At 43.6% G+C, this 12,575-nt stretch overlaps 1 protein-coding gene across 9 annotated transcripts in view; it reads right to left on the reverse strand.

Moving 5' to 3' along the window:
* Positions 1 to 12,575, reverse strand: part of LOC108093309 (heterogeneous nuclear ribonucleoprotein R) — a 60,631-nt gene that overhangs the window by 19,024 nt on the left and 29,032 nt on the right. For 4 of the 9 annotated variants that reach the window (XM_043208949.1, XM_043208947.1, XM_043208944.1 and 1 more), the window contains exon 3: positions 17 to 135. In XM_043208949.1, the coding sequence (XP_043064884.1) occupies positions 17 to 135 (119 nt within the window). Of the gene's footprint in view, positions 1 to 16; positions 136 to 1,894; positions 2,239 to 9,196; positions 9,762 to 12,575 lie in introns of those variants that run through there. The other 5 variants (XM_043208946.1, XM_043208943.1, XM_043208950.1 and 2 more) reach the window with 3 other exon arrangements.

The raw sequence follows: 12,575 nt of genomic DNA on the forward strand, positions 1-12,575 counted from the left end.
TTAAATGAATACTCACTTTCTTGTCCAGACCGTATTCCAGCAGCTTGGGATAATCCTCTGTACGTTCGCCATCGCCACGGTCATCGGCTTTCTGATTAATGTCATCTAACAGTTCGCCATTACCCTCCGCCATTTCTGAAAAAAATTTTAATTTAGATATTATTAAAATATGTTAATACATTTTTAGGTATTATATGTATTATATTTAATTTTAAATATACATAAATATTTAATAGAATATTTCACAATTTTTTTCAATTCACTGGAAACTGTTTATATTATCATTTAAAATAATAAAATCACTGCATTATAAATATTAAATTCACTAGAAACTAGTTTAAATATTCTAAGAATCATATTTATAATTCATATTCGAAACTCTGATTCACGTCTTCTGTAATCCCCTTGGAATATGTACGGCTAAATTTGGACCCACAATTTTTTGCGACCTACAAATTTCACTGCTGGGTTCAACGAACGCTAAAAAGTAGCAACAAATTGCGACTGCTTGAAAAATGGGTCGCGAGAATGTGCGAAATGCGAAAATTCGCAACTTACGCACCGCCGCACGCACCCGCGGAATGAGAGATAATGGAGGAACGAAGGGAGAATCAGATTAAGAGAGAGCAGACAACAAAGCGAAAAAGTTCATTGACTTCAAACAAAGTGCGAAACGCACAATTTGGCGATCCGAAAGTGGGAGCGCAAGAAAAAAGTGTGTGAGTAAGCCGCAAAGAAAAGAGAAATGAGAGCAGCTGAAAAACGTGTTGGCCAAAATGTAAACAATCGAAAAGAGGCGCGTTCCGCGGATTGTGCGTGACGCGTTGCGTATACGCGATGTGGTTCAGCCGAAAGCCAAGAGCGTTAAGCATGACGTATGAGTTGCCATGGAAACCGCTGATGAATCTATAACTGATACATTGTAGTTGTTTTTTTTTTATTGGTTTGTTTAAGTGCCACTGGACTTTAGCTACTCAAATGTTGAATTTAACAGTTAGTTGCCAGTTGTAAACTTCGGATTTTCTAATGATTATTATCTACAAACACGTTGAGCTATAAAATTTTGATAAGTAAAAATGCCGTAAAACCTACAGTATATAAATTCAAAAAATCAAAATAAATTTGCAAACAAAGACCTAAATAGCTTTGAAATAAAATTCGCTAACCATGCGCGATTTGATATGTTGGGGCTGTCTAATGTAATTATTTTTAATGTTTTTGGCGACAAAATTCAGTTTGTCGAAAACAAGAGCCGCTGCTTTAGTTGCATGTGCAGCTGCATTCGTCAATTTATCATAAATGAATATTAATGGCACACTCATAATGAAAATGCTAATTTCCCGCAGTTGTCAAGTGGCAAACGCTCACCTATGTGTACATACATATATAGTACACACCGTAGCATAGAAATCTACCTTAGCAGTCACACTATCAGCAAATGCTATTTTGATTCCCGTGTATAACGATGTGTGTGTGTGTGTGTGTGTGCGAGTGTGTATGTTTGACGTTCAAACAAAAAACGAAGCAGGCTGCAGGCAAAGCGAACAAAAAGAAATAATAAAAAATGAGGGGGCCACAACTAGCCGAGAGCGATAATTGCGTAACATGTGCAAAATATCAGCAAGCTCTATCGCCAAAAGAACGAAAGAGAGAGAGGGAGGAGGAGAAAGAGAGTGGGGGACAAACGGCGAGAACCGCGACCTATAAAAATTATGAGCAAGCCCCAACATTTCTGAAATTGTTTCGAGCGCTACGCTTTTTGTTTGTTGCGATCTCGCCGAAGTTCTTTTAGTGAGTTTTAGCGATTTTCCCTTGCCATTCGTTTCGCTGACATTGAAATACTTTTCGCTTGATATCGGGCCAACAATTAATGCTCGGGCGATATTATACTCACTGCTGGAACTGGGCATTGGGCTAAGAATAGCGATCGCGGAGCTGGTCTTGATAGTCCTCGGGGAAATGCGGGCCTCATCGCAACCCTTGTCCTTCTGAACGTTGGCCTCCATCTCTCGGAAACCAGGAGCAATGCAACAATTAAACAATTTCTAATTTTCCTTCGATGACTAGGAATTTCGCTTGCAATTGAGTATTGATTCAATTTCAGAATTTTAATCTCTTTTCTTTTCCTTCTTTTTTTATTTTTTGGATAATAATCGACAGTAAGAGAGGTTGTTGTTCCGAAACGATTCGAAAGACGGCTAGAAATTTTCACAACTGAATAAAAATAAATTTTAGGGCCGACACACCAATGTCATTTCGTTCTCGACTGACAGTTGACAACGGGGCCAACTACGATTCGATTTAGGGGTAGGGTAACCGAAACACGATGTTTTCCAGGTGGCAATACTACACTACTACTACTTCGGTAAATATTTAGACTAGAGCCCAGCAGCTATTTATGACAACTGCAGTGGGGCCATCCGAATGCAATGTGCGCTATAACAATAAACGGAACCAGTCAACCAGTAACAACAATAACAGACGCCACCACCCTCCCCCTACACCTTACTTTGTCCTATATGAGAACCCATATGGTGGATATATCTACCCTGGTGGGCGCGAAAACGCAGCGAGCTGTAAGTGGAAAGTGTTGGCGACAACCGCAGGGAAGCCCACAAAAGGGCAAACACCGGGGAGCGCCATGAAAATGTGCCGGAAAAGCGCTCTATCGGGCCACTGCAAGGAAATGAATAATAAACACACGGCCAATGGATATTGAGCCAGTTGAAAAGGAGCAGACAAGAACGCAGGAAATTCCATTAGGATTGCAACGTAACATCGATTAAATGGCATTCCTCATACGCAGTGTTGCCATGGTCCTAGAAAATAACCGGTGTGTAATGTGTGGCATGTTGGGTGGATGAAGTGAATGCAAAAAAAAAAGGGGATAAAACCGGACAATGGCCTGCCGCACATTCCAGAGCCAATTTGAGGACTTGGCCCATTCATTCCAAGGGCCGGGATACCGAGTTCTATTCAGGTGACTGCTCTCCCGAAACAGAATGGCCTAAAAAGCGCTTTCAATTTGCAACACTCGCTTTTTTTTTTTGCTTTTCCCGCAACTTGTTTGCCCGCCTGTGTCATCATTTTTTATGCATGTTTGTTATGGCAACAGGGTAGCCGCCTGTTTGCTAGGCAGTGGCAACTCTGTCCCACGGCTTATGAAGGAAGTAGTAATGAAAAATGAAAAAGAAACAAGAGAGGAGAAAGGAAGGAAAAAAAAGGCGAAAAACAAAGAAACGTTCGCAGGCCAAAGAATATTTTTTTGCATGCTCGTTTTGTTTGCACGAGCCGCTTGGCAACTACCTCAATAAATTTGATGTTGATGCCGGCGATATGCGCAAACATACACATGCAGGCATATCCTGGCATATCCTGGCGTATCCTGCGCCCCGTGCACTTGTGTCGGTTAGTTACACCCTCTCGAGAAGAGCACAAACCAAAAAAAAAAAAAAAAAAAAAAAACGAGGAAAAGTCACCCTCACGTTTTAAAAGGGGTGGTTGTTTGCCACCGGATTCCACCATTCCGGATTCCGGCCATTCGAGCTCCTTTGCCAAGAGATAATGCCTGGTGTAAGGTTAGTAAATCAGCGATATGACAAATCGCCGCAACGCTGGCGGAACACTTAATGCGACGTCGACTCTTTTTTTTTCTATTTTTCAATGGGAGACAAAGGAGAATCAAAATTGCTGATAAAGCCAAATAAATCGTTTTGCCACATTTGTTCGTCACTCGCGTCCGTCTGCCAGACAAAGCGTCGCCACCAGCAGTCTGGTCTAGAATTACAAACCCCCCTCCTCTTCTTACCCCCTTAGAAACTCCGCCCCTGTCTGCTGGCCGAAGCCAGACTGCAGAAACTACAAATATTTTAAAGGGGGTCTCGTCGTCTCTCCAAAGTCTCGGGGTTGTTTGCCCTGCCACGGGAAGTGTTAAAGTTTCAGGCTTTCGCAATGTGAATTTCAAGAAGCCCTGGCCATTTAAATGTTATTGCCATGGACAACGGCGACAACAATGCGGCACGGAGTGTGGCAGGTTGGGTGTTCCACCTTCCTTGGGGTTATTGATTTTCAGACCCCCCACCCCCCTCCCTCTGCTTTTCAGTCCGGATGATGGCCAACTACTGCTCCGCCGGCCAGTTAAGCCGATTTAAGGCACAAAAATAACTCCAACCCAACTCGGCTGGAGAGGAAACTGCAGACACTGCAGACCGAAGAGCCGAAGAACCTGAAGGCCTCCGAACGGAAGTGTGGCAAATGCCTTCTTGTAATTTATAGCTCCCCAAAGGGGTTGAGATCCGGGGCTTTAGAAGGCGGCCAGTTGGCCGCATAAGTTGCACAATTTATGCCATTGCGACAACGAACAAATTCCCTGCAAAGTGCAGGCGAACCAAGCAAATTAGATGAAGGCGTCTCGCTGGCGGCAGACAACGTTGGAGATTTGCAGGGAAAAGTCTTCAGGGTGAAGTCTTCTACTAAACCACCCCCACCCACTCCCCCAAGAGAATATTAAATGAATGAAATTTATTGTAATTTATGGAGGAATACGGGAGAAGTTTAATGAAATATTAGAAATCCCTTGAGCTAAGTGCAATCAGGAGAGAGACTTTGTTGCCAACTGCTTCTAGGTGTTAAATTACTCTTGAAAGATTACTATGTGGTAAAGATTCAAGCAAACTTAAATGGCCGGTGAAGCATTATTGCCTAGTTCGTTGGCCTTATAAGTTTCAACTTTATTGGCAGGCAAATAATAATAATTATGTTAATAGCAAGAACATTTACCTGCAATAAAATTAGTTTCTTGCTTTTGGCTGTTCGTTAAAATTACTCATACGTAACGTTGCTCCAATTAAAGGTTATTCCCCTTTATCTTCCAGGTCCGCCCATCAGATAACCTATCTGCTCTTCTATCTATGAGTTATTTTCGAGTAAACAAAGTGCATCCCGAGTCATATCTTAAATGGAGTCACGTGGCGCTTTTTCAGGAGACGGTGCCAAAATCAAAGATAACATGGCAATAAGTTGCAAGTCGGGTTTATTTGAGTAAACAGCAACGGGTTCCTCGTGGCAGCAGTTCGGCGGGGGTTTTGTTGCCAAGAAACCAATCAGGCGGCTCCGGAGTCCGGACTTTCTGCCAAAAAAGCTCTACTCTTTTGGCCACGTCACTGTGGGGCTACGGCCATAAAAACCGTGCTCACAGCCCGGCTGGGGGAATGTTTTCAATATTTGATGCTCACATTTTGTGGCCGCAAAAGTGCAGGGACGCTGCTCGACCGCATCAACAAATGAAAACGCCGCTTGGCCACCCATCACCCAACACCCATAACCCATTCCCGGTGACCTCCTCCCCCCGGAAAATAAACCCATCCGAGGAGGTCAGTCACGTGTTGGCCAGGCCAAAAACTAAGGGACCATGCCGAATTCACTGCATTGCGGCAGAGACAACAACTGGCGGACGGACGGACAGACGGACGGACAAACGCTGGATGGCATTGTGTCTATCCGTGTATTTGCGCTGTGTAACTGCCAAAAATAAGGAGTGCAAAAACAACGAGCAGCGAACAACGAACAACGCGACAACAACAACTGCAGCGAACAACGTGCCGGCAAACAGTACATAAAGCCGCCGGCTCATGGGAAGAAATGCGAATGGGGGCCGGGAAATAGGAGACACGCGACAAGCTCGAAATGAAAATTACACAAAAGTTTTTCGCCGAGAAGAAAATGGCGTGCTTTTTTATGGCTGCCAAAGATGCCCCCAGGAGTCGATGCCAGAGTCGTAGAAAGTGGAAAGCCAACTGCCACAGTGGCAACAAAAAAAATTCAGGACAGTGAACACTAGTCTTGGCGATCGAATTTGGAAACACGCTAGCAGATCATAAATAATAGAAGATATAAAGGAAAGTATCTTTTAAAGTATTCAGGCATTCAAAATTGGGTCTAGTTTAAGTAATATAATATGCTATGATTCAGTGTTCGGGAATTCCATTAATGAAATAACTGGTTTAAGACTCATAGAATGGATTTACCCAGTAATAGTTTCCGTTGATATTATCTCTTTTATTTAAAGAGTTTCTCGGATCTTTAAGCGTTCTTTAATTTAAAAAGTTTTATTTAACTTTTTCATTAAAACCAATTTCATAAAAAACATAAAATCCTTTTCTAAAATAAATTTCAAATCAACATTTTCTTGTTTCCGACCGAATTTATAGCATCCTCTAATAGAGTAAAAACGTGGCCAAAAAGACAGAGGCAAGCGCATGCCACATTGGCCGCCGGAAACCGAAATGCGCTTTTTTGTGCGCCATGCGACCCCCAGCCAAACCCAACCAAATCCAACCAAACCCAAACCAGCCTATCCCAAGCTAACCCAAACAAACCGAGAACCCGTCCGACAGAAACCACCCAGCCGAATCCAATCCGACACAAAACCCCAGCCCAATCCGAGTGGGACAAGAGCTAAGCCGAGATGGCCGGCCGAGCAGGCAGGTTGCCACAGTGGGTCCCCCATAGTTCGGCGAATTAGAAAAGTGCCGGCTGCAGGCGCCGCTCAATTGCATTGGATTCTAGCATCGTGGGGGTAAGAGGGGTGGTAAGGGGGTGGAAGGGGGTGGGGAGATGGGGGGATTCACCCACGACAGAATGGGGAGCGGTAAACGAGTCTCGTTGCGCGCGTATCTAGCGTTTTTATTTTAGCATATTTTATTATTTGCGAAATTAGGCTGCTCCAAGTACCGCCCGCTGTGGTGCCTTTCCACATTGCATGTGGCACGGTGTGGTGGCAAGGAGGTGCTGGCGCTGCTGGTGCTTGTGCTGGTGGCTCCGAGGGGAATGGCGGCACATCCTGGCGGATAGCTCTGGATGGCACGGCACCCGCTGATTGCAACGCGGCTACGGCGACATCGGCATTCAAAGTGGCCTGAATAAATTGTGTGCAGCGCTCGGAAATTATTTCGAGGAAAAAATAAGAGTGTGTCTTACACATTTATGCTGTCTTAATAATTAATATAAGTCTTGACTTAAGAGAAAGGAAATGCAAATTGTACAAAGGATTTTTTTTAATTTAAAAAAGCTTCTTTGTTGAAGAACAAAAGGAAATTAAAAGAAAAAAATCTCTGTTCTTTAAGAACAGTTTTAATTGAAAATATGAAATTTCAATATTGCAATTAAATGATATTCCTAGTTATAGATCACAATTTCTTCAAAGAGCGTTAAGCTAGTTTCAAAACACACAATGCACTTTAATTGAAGATGACAGTTGAGTGTAATCACCGCAGAGAGGCTTATTAATGCATATTTTCAATTTGAATAATTAATGAGAAGAAGCAGAGACGTTTTCGCAAAACAACTATAGCCCCCAGCGAAGGGGGAAGAAAAGCGACAGAGAGAAAATTACTTAACTTGACTCCCAAGTCGAATGCAAAAGGCAAAACGTGTTTGCCGGCAAACCCTCTGGGCGAGCTCCCCAAACCCCCCTCGAGAATCCCTCAAGCAAAAGCAACCCCCTCTGCCCAACGGCCATGTTCTTGCCGAGAGCCAAGAGTCATGCATCATGCAACACCCAAAACGAAACGAGAGCCGCTTTTGGGGGCAGGAGAAAACATGGCGAAGCGCCAAATTATGCGCGCATGGTTGGGGTAAAAGGGGAGCTGCTTTTGCAGGGGGGGTTTTCGAAAGGGTGTTGCAAGGCGGTCTCCTTTGCAAGACCATTTAAAGGGGGTCCTTCAAGGAGGGGGTTTTGTTGAGGACGCGACAGACAACAGAGGAAGAAACTGCAAATAATTGCTCTCTTTCTTCCTCTCTCTCACTGGCTCCCTGAATTTCTTCTTTCTTCCGCTCTCTTCCGAGAGAGCGCATTGCACTCGAAAGCTTTGTGTCCACTGCAGGCGAGCTTTTGGGTCTCTCCAATCCGCCCAGCCGCCCCCTCACATTTTCCCCCCTTTTATGCACGCCGGCCGGTTTTCAAAACTGCAGCTGTGTGGGTTTAGTTTGTGTCGGTGTGACCATGTTTTCGACGGTGTTTGTGTGGACGCCATTTGGGTTGACACGTGGCCGATTATTTGGAGCCCAGGAGCAAAAGCAGGCTGAGCTAAATCAGGATGCAGCGCCCAGAAGCAAGGCAACAAACAAAAAGGTAACCACAAATAAACTTAAAAATCTCGGTTTAAGAGGCGGAACAAACCGGTTTTTTGCACAAACACACACACACACACACATACAAAGGCGATTCAACTTTGTCTGGACTTTTCTTTATTTTAAGTTCACTTTTTAATGATTTAAGCGGCGTCGGCGGCGGCGATATTGGAGCCGAAGGAAGGGCAGAAAGGGAAAGGGAAGAAGAGGACCAAGGGAGGCAACAAACGATGCAAAAGGCAAAAATCAAAATGGTGGCCCAAGAAGAATTGGGGGACTTTGCCGGGTGGAGGGACGGGGGATACCAAAGAGGTAGACGACGGCGTTTTAATGCGATTGTGACGATGTTAAATGCATTGCCGCACACACACATACACACATATTCAGAAACAGAAAGGCAAGCGTCGCAAAAAAAAACCATTGCTGCATGCCTCTCTTCGCCAAGAGTGTGCGTGTGTGTGTCTGTGTTGGGGGCGCTTCCACTGTGGGGCCTCTATTTTTGTTAGTGTGTGTGAACTGCAGTGTTGAACAACGCCGGCAAACGTGGGCGTTGTTGTTGTCGTCGTCCGTTTTACTAAATATCAGGGGAAAACACCTGAACGCACATTCATTTTGTTATTTAAATTCAGTTCGTTTCGTTTCATTTCACTTTATGCCATGCGTCAGCTGTTTGGCGTTTTAATTTTATACCCCATACGCAGAGTGTACATATAGACGTTTCTAATTTTTGCACATTATTGCAAACACTGACACACACGCAGAAGAGGCATGCATATACATATATGTTGGGGCTGCAGTGCAAGAAAAGAGAGAGGAGAAGCAGAAGACGGAGGCGAAAAAAAATAAAATAAAATGCCGTCGCTTTTTGTTCCTACATCGGAACGTACACACACACGCACACACTCGAGAACTCACACACAGGCACTTGATACGATATTGTTGTCTGCTCCGCTCACTTTTTATATTTTTATACATACATGTAGGCGCTTGTGTCAATGTAAGCGTGTGCATAGCCACTAATTGCAAATTGCAGTTAGCAAAAGTATCGCCAATATACTGAAATTACCTTTTTCTTTTCTTTCTATTTTTTGTTGTATTTGGCTTGCACTAAGAAATTCACAATATTACTTCGTTGCGTTCAATTTGAACTATGGATATTTATGTATTTTGTAGCTGTTATACTTTCGGCGTTGCACAATTTGTTGCTAGATTCCTGGCATTTTCTACGTAGAATATTTATATTTTATTTAAGATCGTATCGTATATGAGATCACAATTGGCCGCCCGCCGTTCCGTCGTTACGTTTCCGTTTCGCTTCGCATGCCGCGCGCGCTCTCTGCCAGCATATTCTTTACTATAACTATGGGAATTTTGGTCCTCCTGCCGCTACTAACACGTTATTTTTGTTTTGTTTTTTTGGCAAGCACTTTTCCGAACTGCAGTTGGCGAAAGTTATTTTTGGGTATGTCCAATTTTGCGTGTGGCAGCCGCGTTGTAATAATGGCGGACGGCAACGTCTACGTCACCGGTTCTCGGTTCGCCAACGTCTGAGAATCGAAGTCGGCGGCGGTATCGAGGCGGCGGTGTGGGCAAAAACAGAAACAGAGGCTGTAGCCGCTCCGCTCGCAATTCTGGTCTTCTCGTCGTCACTTGCGTCGCACAACAAAAGCCACAAACCAAACAACTACAACTCAGGGAGTCGCAGTCGCAGCCACGAAAAGCTGCAGCGACAAAGTGCACGCACACAACCGCGAATCGAGAGCCCACGGAGCGTCACTCTCACACATATACGTTTGTATCTGAGGCAGGCAAAAAGTTGGCAAAAAAAAAACCAAAAGGCGAGAGAGCGTTCGAGAGTAAAAAAGGGAAGAGAGCAGCAGCTTGATAAGCAGCGCGAGTGGCAGCAGAATTTGCACACAAAGCGAATGGCGAAAAAACATGCTCTCTCCCAAACACACATACACAAACAAACCAAAACTCTCTCGCTCTTTTCGTGGGCCAGCGAAAGATCGCGGAAAAAAACACTAGAATACCTTGTCGCGTGTGGAAGCCAAGTTTTCGTCTTCCAACTCTAGAATCTAAAAACAGTAAACCAAAAGACAAACAAAAGTGAAAATGCCTCATAAATAGGCTAAATGAATTTCTGAATGTCTCCTTCTTACACATAAAGAAAGAAAAAGTTTCTCTTTCAATAAAAAGAAGGAATGCCGATTGAATCTTTTGAACTACACCAATTTTATTTATTAATTTTATTAGGGTCTCCTAAATTGGAACATTTAGAATTTTATATAGTAATTATTTAATAAAAAAAAATATTTTTAACAAGGTTGAACCTGGAACTTTGACTCGAGTGAAATTTGTAATTTGGCTAATATAAAAAGCAATGACTACAATACTTTTTTCCGTGTATCAAATCTTTCGCATTCACAGTCGGCGTTCCACAATGAGTTCCACACACACAAGCTCATACCTACACACGAGCATGGGAAGCTTCTATGCAAAAAAAGAACTCTGCTGAACATTCCTTCAAAGGGGTTAAATGAGCGAAAACAACAAAAAGAACGAATGCCCAAGGGCTGAGTGTAAAAAATATAGATGCTGTCTGTAAATTTTTATACGACTTTGGCATGAGGGCAAATCGCCAGTCGAATCGGTAACTAAAATAAACGCACACAGTTGCATCGGCCCTTGCAAACTCACAGATGCGATTGCACACAGATGCCGATGCACACGCACAGCCGCAGATACATTTACAGATACTCCCACACACAGATGCAGCCGAGAGATGACTGGACAGTGGGTTTGGTTTGGGCCACGCTTTCCTGGGGGTCGTTGTTGGGTGGCAGCACTGGAACCGAACGCCCACGCCGGCTTTCCGGCACTTTGGTCATGAACTTGTGGGTTTCGCCCGTCTGCCGGCACCAACAACCACTGCACCACCCACAGACACCGTGGCCCCCATCTGCCACCAAGGTAAGTGGCTCGTCAGCACGTGAACATCCCAATTCGATACCAAACGATTCTCGCAAGCGGTGTTAAAATAAACAAAAGTAAGAAGAATTCCTTCGCTGCTCGGCGCACTCGCCTCTAAATCAAAAAATGCTGAAAATATTTATTTTGCGGCACAACTTAAAGGGGTTCTCTCAAGTTACCCTAAGCTCGGAACCCTGGGATGAAAAAGGAGACCCTGGGAAGTTGGGCTAAAAAAAATAAGTGGGTGCCGCTGACTAACTGTAAAACAGCTGAGTAACCTTAGAAGCTGGCAAAAGAATTCAAGTGTGCGGATAAATTCCCGGAAAGTGTGAGAATGTTTGCGGCCAATAATCACACCCCCTGAAATTTGACGAAGAAATGCGGCAATAAAAAGGTGTAAATCGATTAAAACTGTTGGGATATTTTCTAGTATAAATTGTCCATCAAACAGTGAAAGGTTTAACAAAGAAACTAATTCAAGATTTAGAGTTTAAATTATACATTTAAGGAACTGTGGGTGGAAATATTTCTTTAGTTGTATTCACTTGTTTTAGAAAGAATATGAATTGGCATTAAAGGAAAATGTTAGTTTTATTTAAATTGCAATATCTCTTGATACGCTTTTAAATTTTTTGGCATGCATTTTCAAATAAAACAGAAAAAGGTTTATAGTTTACAAGTCCTAAGAGTGAAAAGCACGATCCCTTAGTTAATTTCGCAATAGATAACCTGAAGGCAAGCCGGCAACCTTGAGTCACCATCTAAACCTGATATCTTTACGACGGCTAATGAAATACATTGTGGAATTGCCCCAATAGAAAAATCTGAGATCCATATCTGTTCTATTTAGCGAAAAGGTGTGTCCCCAGCCGCGGTAGTAACGATTTGAAATCAGAATTGGCCACTTACTCGAGCGAATTGTTGCTGCAACTTCCGAGTAGAGAGTATCTCAGGCGCTGTGTATCCAAGTGTGTGGGGTGCTGCTGCTGCTGATGATGATGATGATTGTAATGATGATGATGATGTATCCAATGGGTGCTGTAGATATTTAATCCGAAAATGTGCTAAGCTATATTTATGCGAATTAATGCGAGTGTGTGTTGTCTGAGTTTGCTTCGTTTTGTTTCTTTTCACTATTTAAGAACTTTTACTTCACTGGAGGAGAGATTCACTTGACCGCACTTATCGACTACAATTGGTGTTTGTTGCAAAAATATGTGTTTGCCACTTTCGCGCTTTTCCGACACGTTGCGTTGCGAGTGGAGAATCGAGAGTGGAGAATCAGGAACCGAGAGTGGGGAACAACCTCGATGGAGCTGCTGGCTGGCTGGCTGCGATGCTCGGCGGAGAAGAGTACAGTAGATCACACACACCGATCGATCGGCTCGGTTCGGGTTCTGATCGGATCGGAACGGATCGGCTCTCTTCGCTTTCGATGACCGGGAATGCAGCTCTGCAGTAATTGCAATCAA

Source organism: Drosophila ficusphila, unplaced genomic scaffold (genome assembly GCF_018152265.1).
Source record: "Drosophila ficusphila isolate 14025-0441.05 unplaced genomic scaffold, ASM1815226v1 contig_791, whole genome shotgun sequence".
Lineage (NCBI taxonomy): Eukaryota > Metazoa > Arthropoda > Insecta > Diptera > Drosophilidae > Drosophila > Drosophila ficusphila.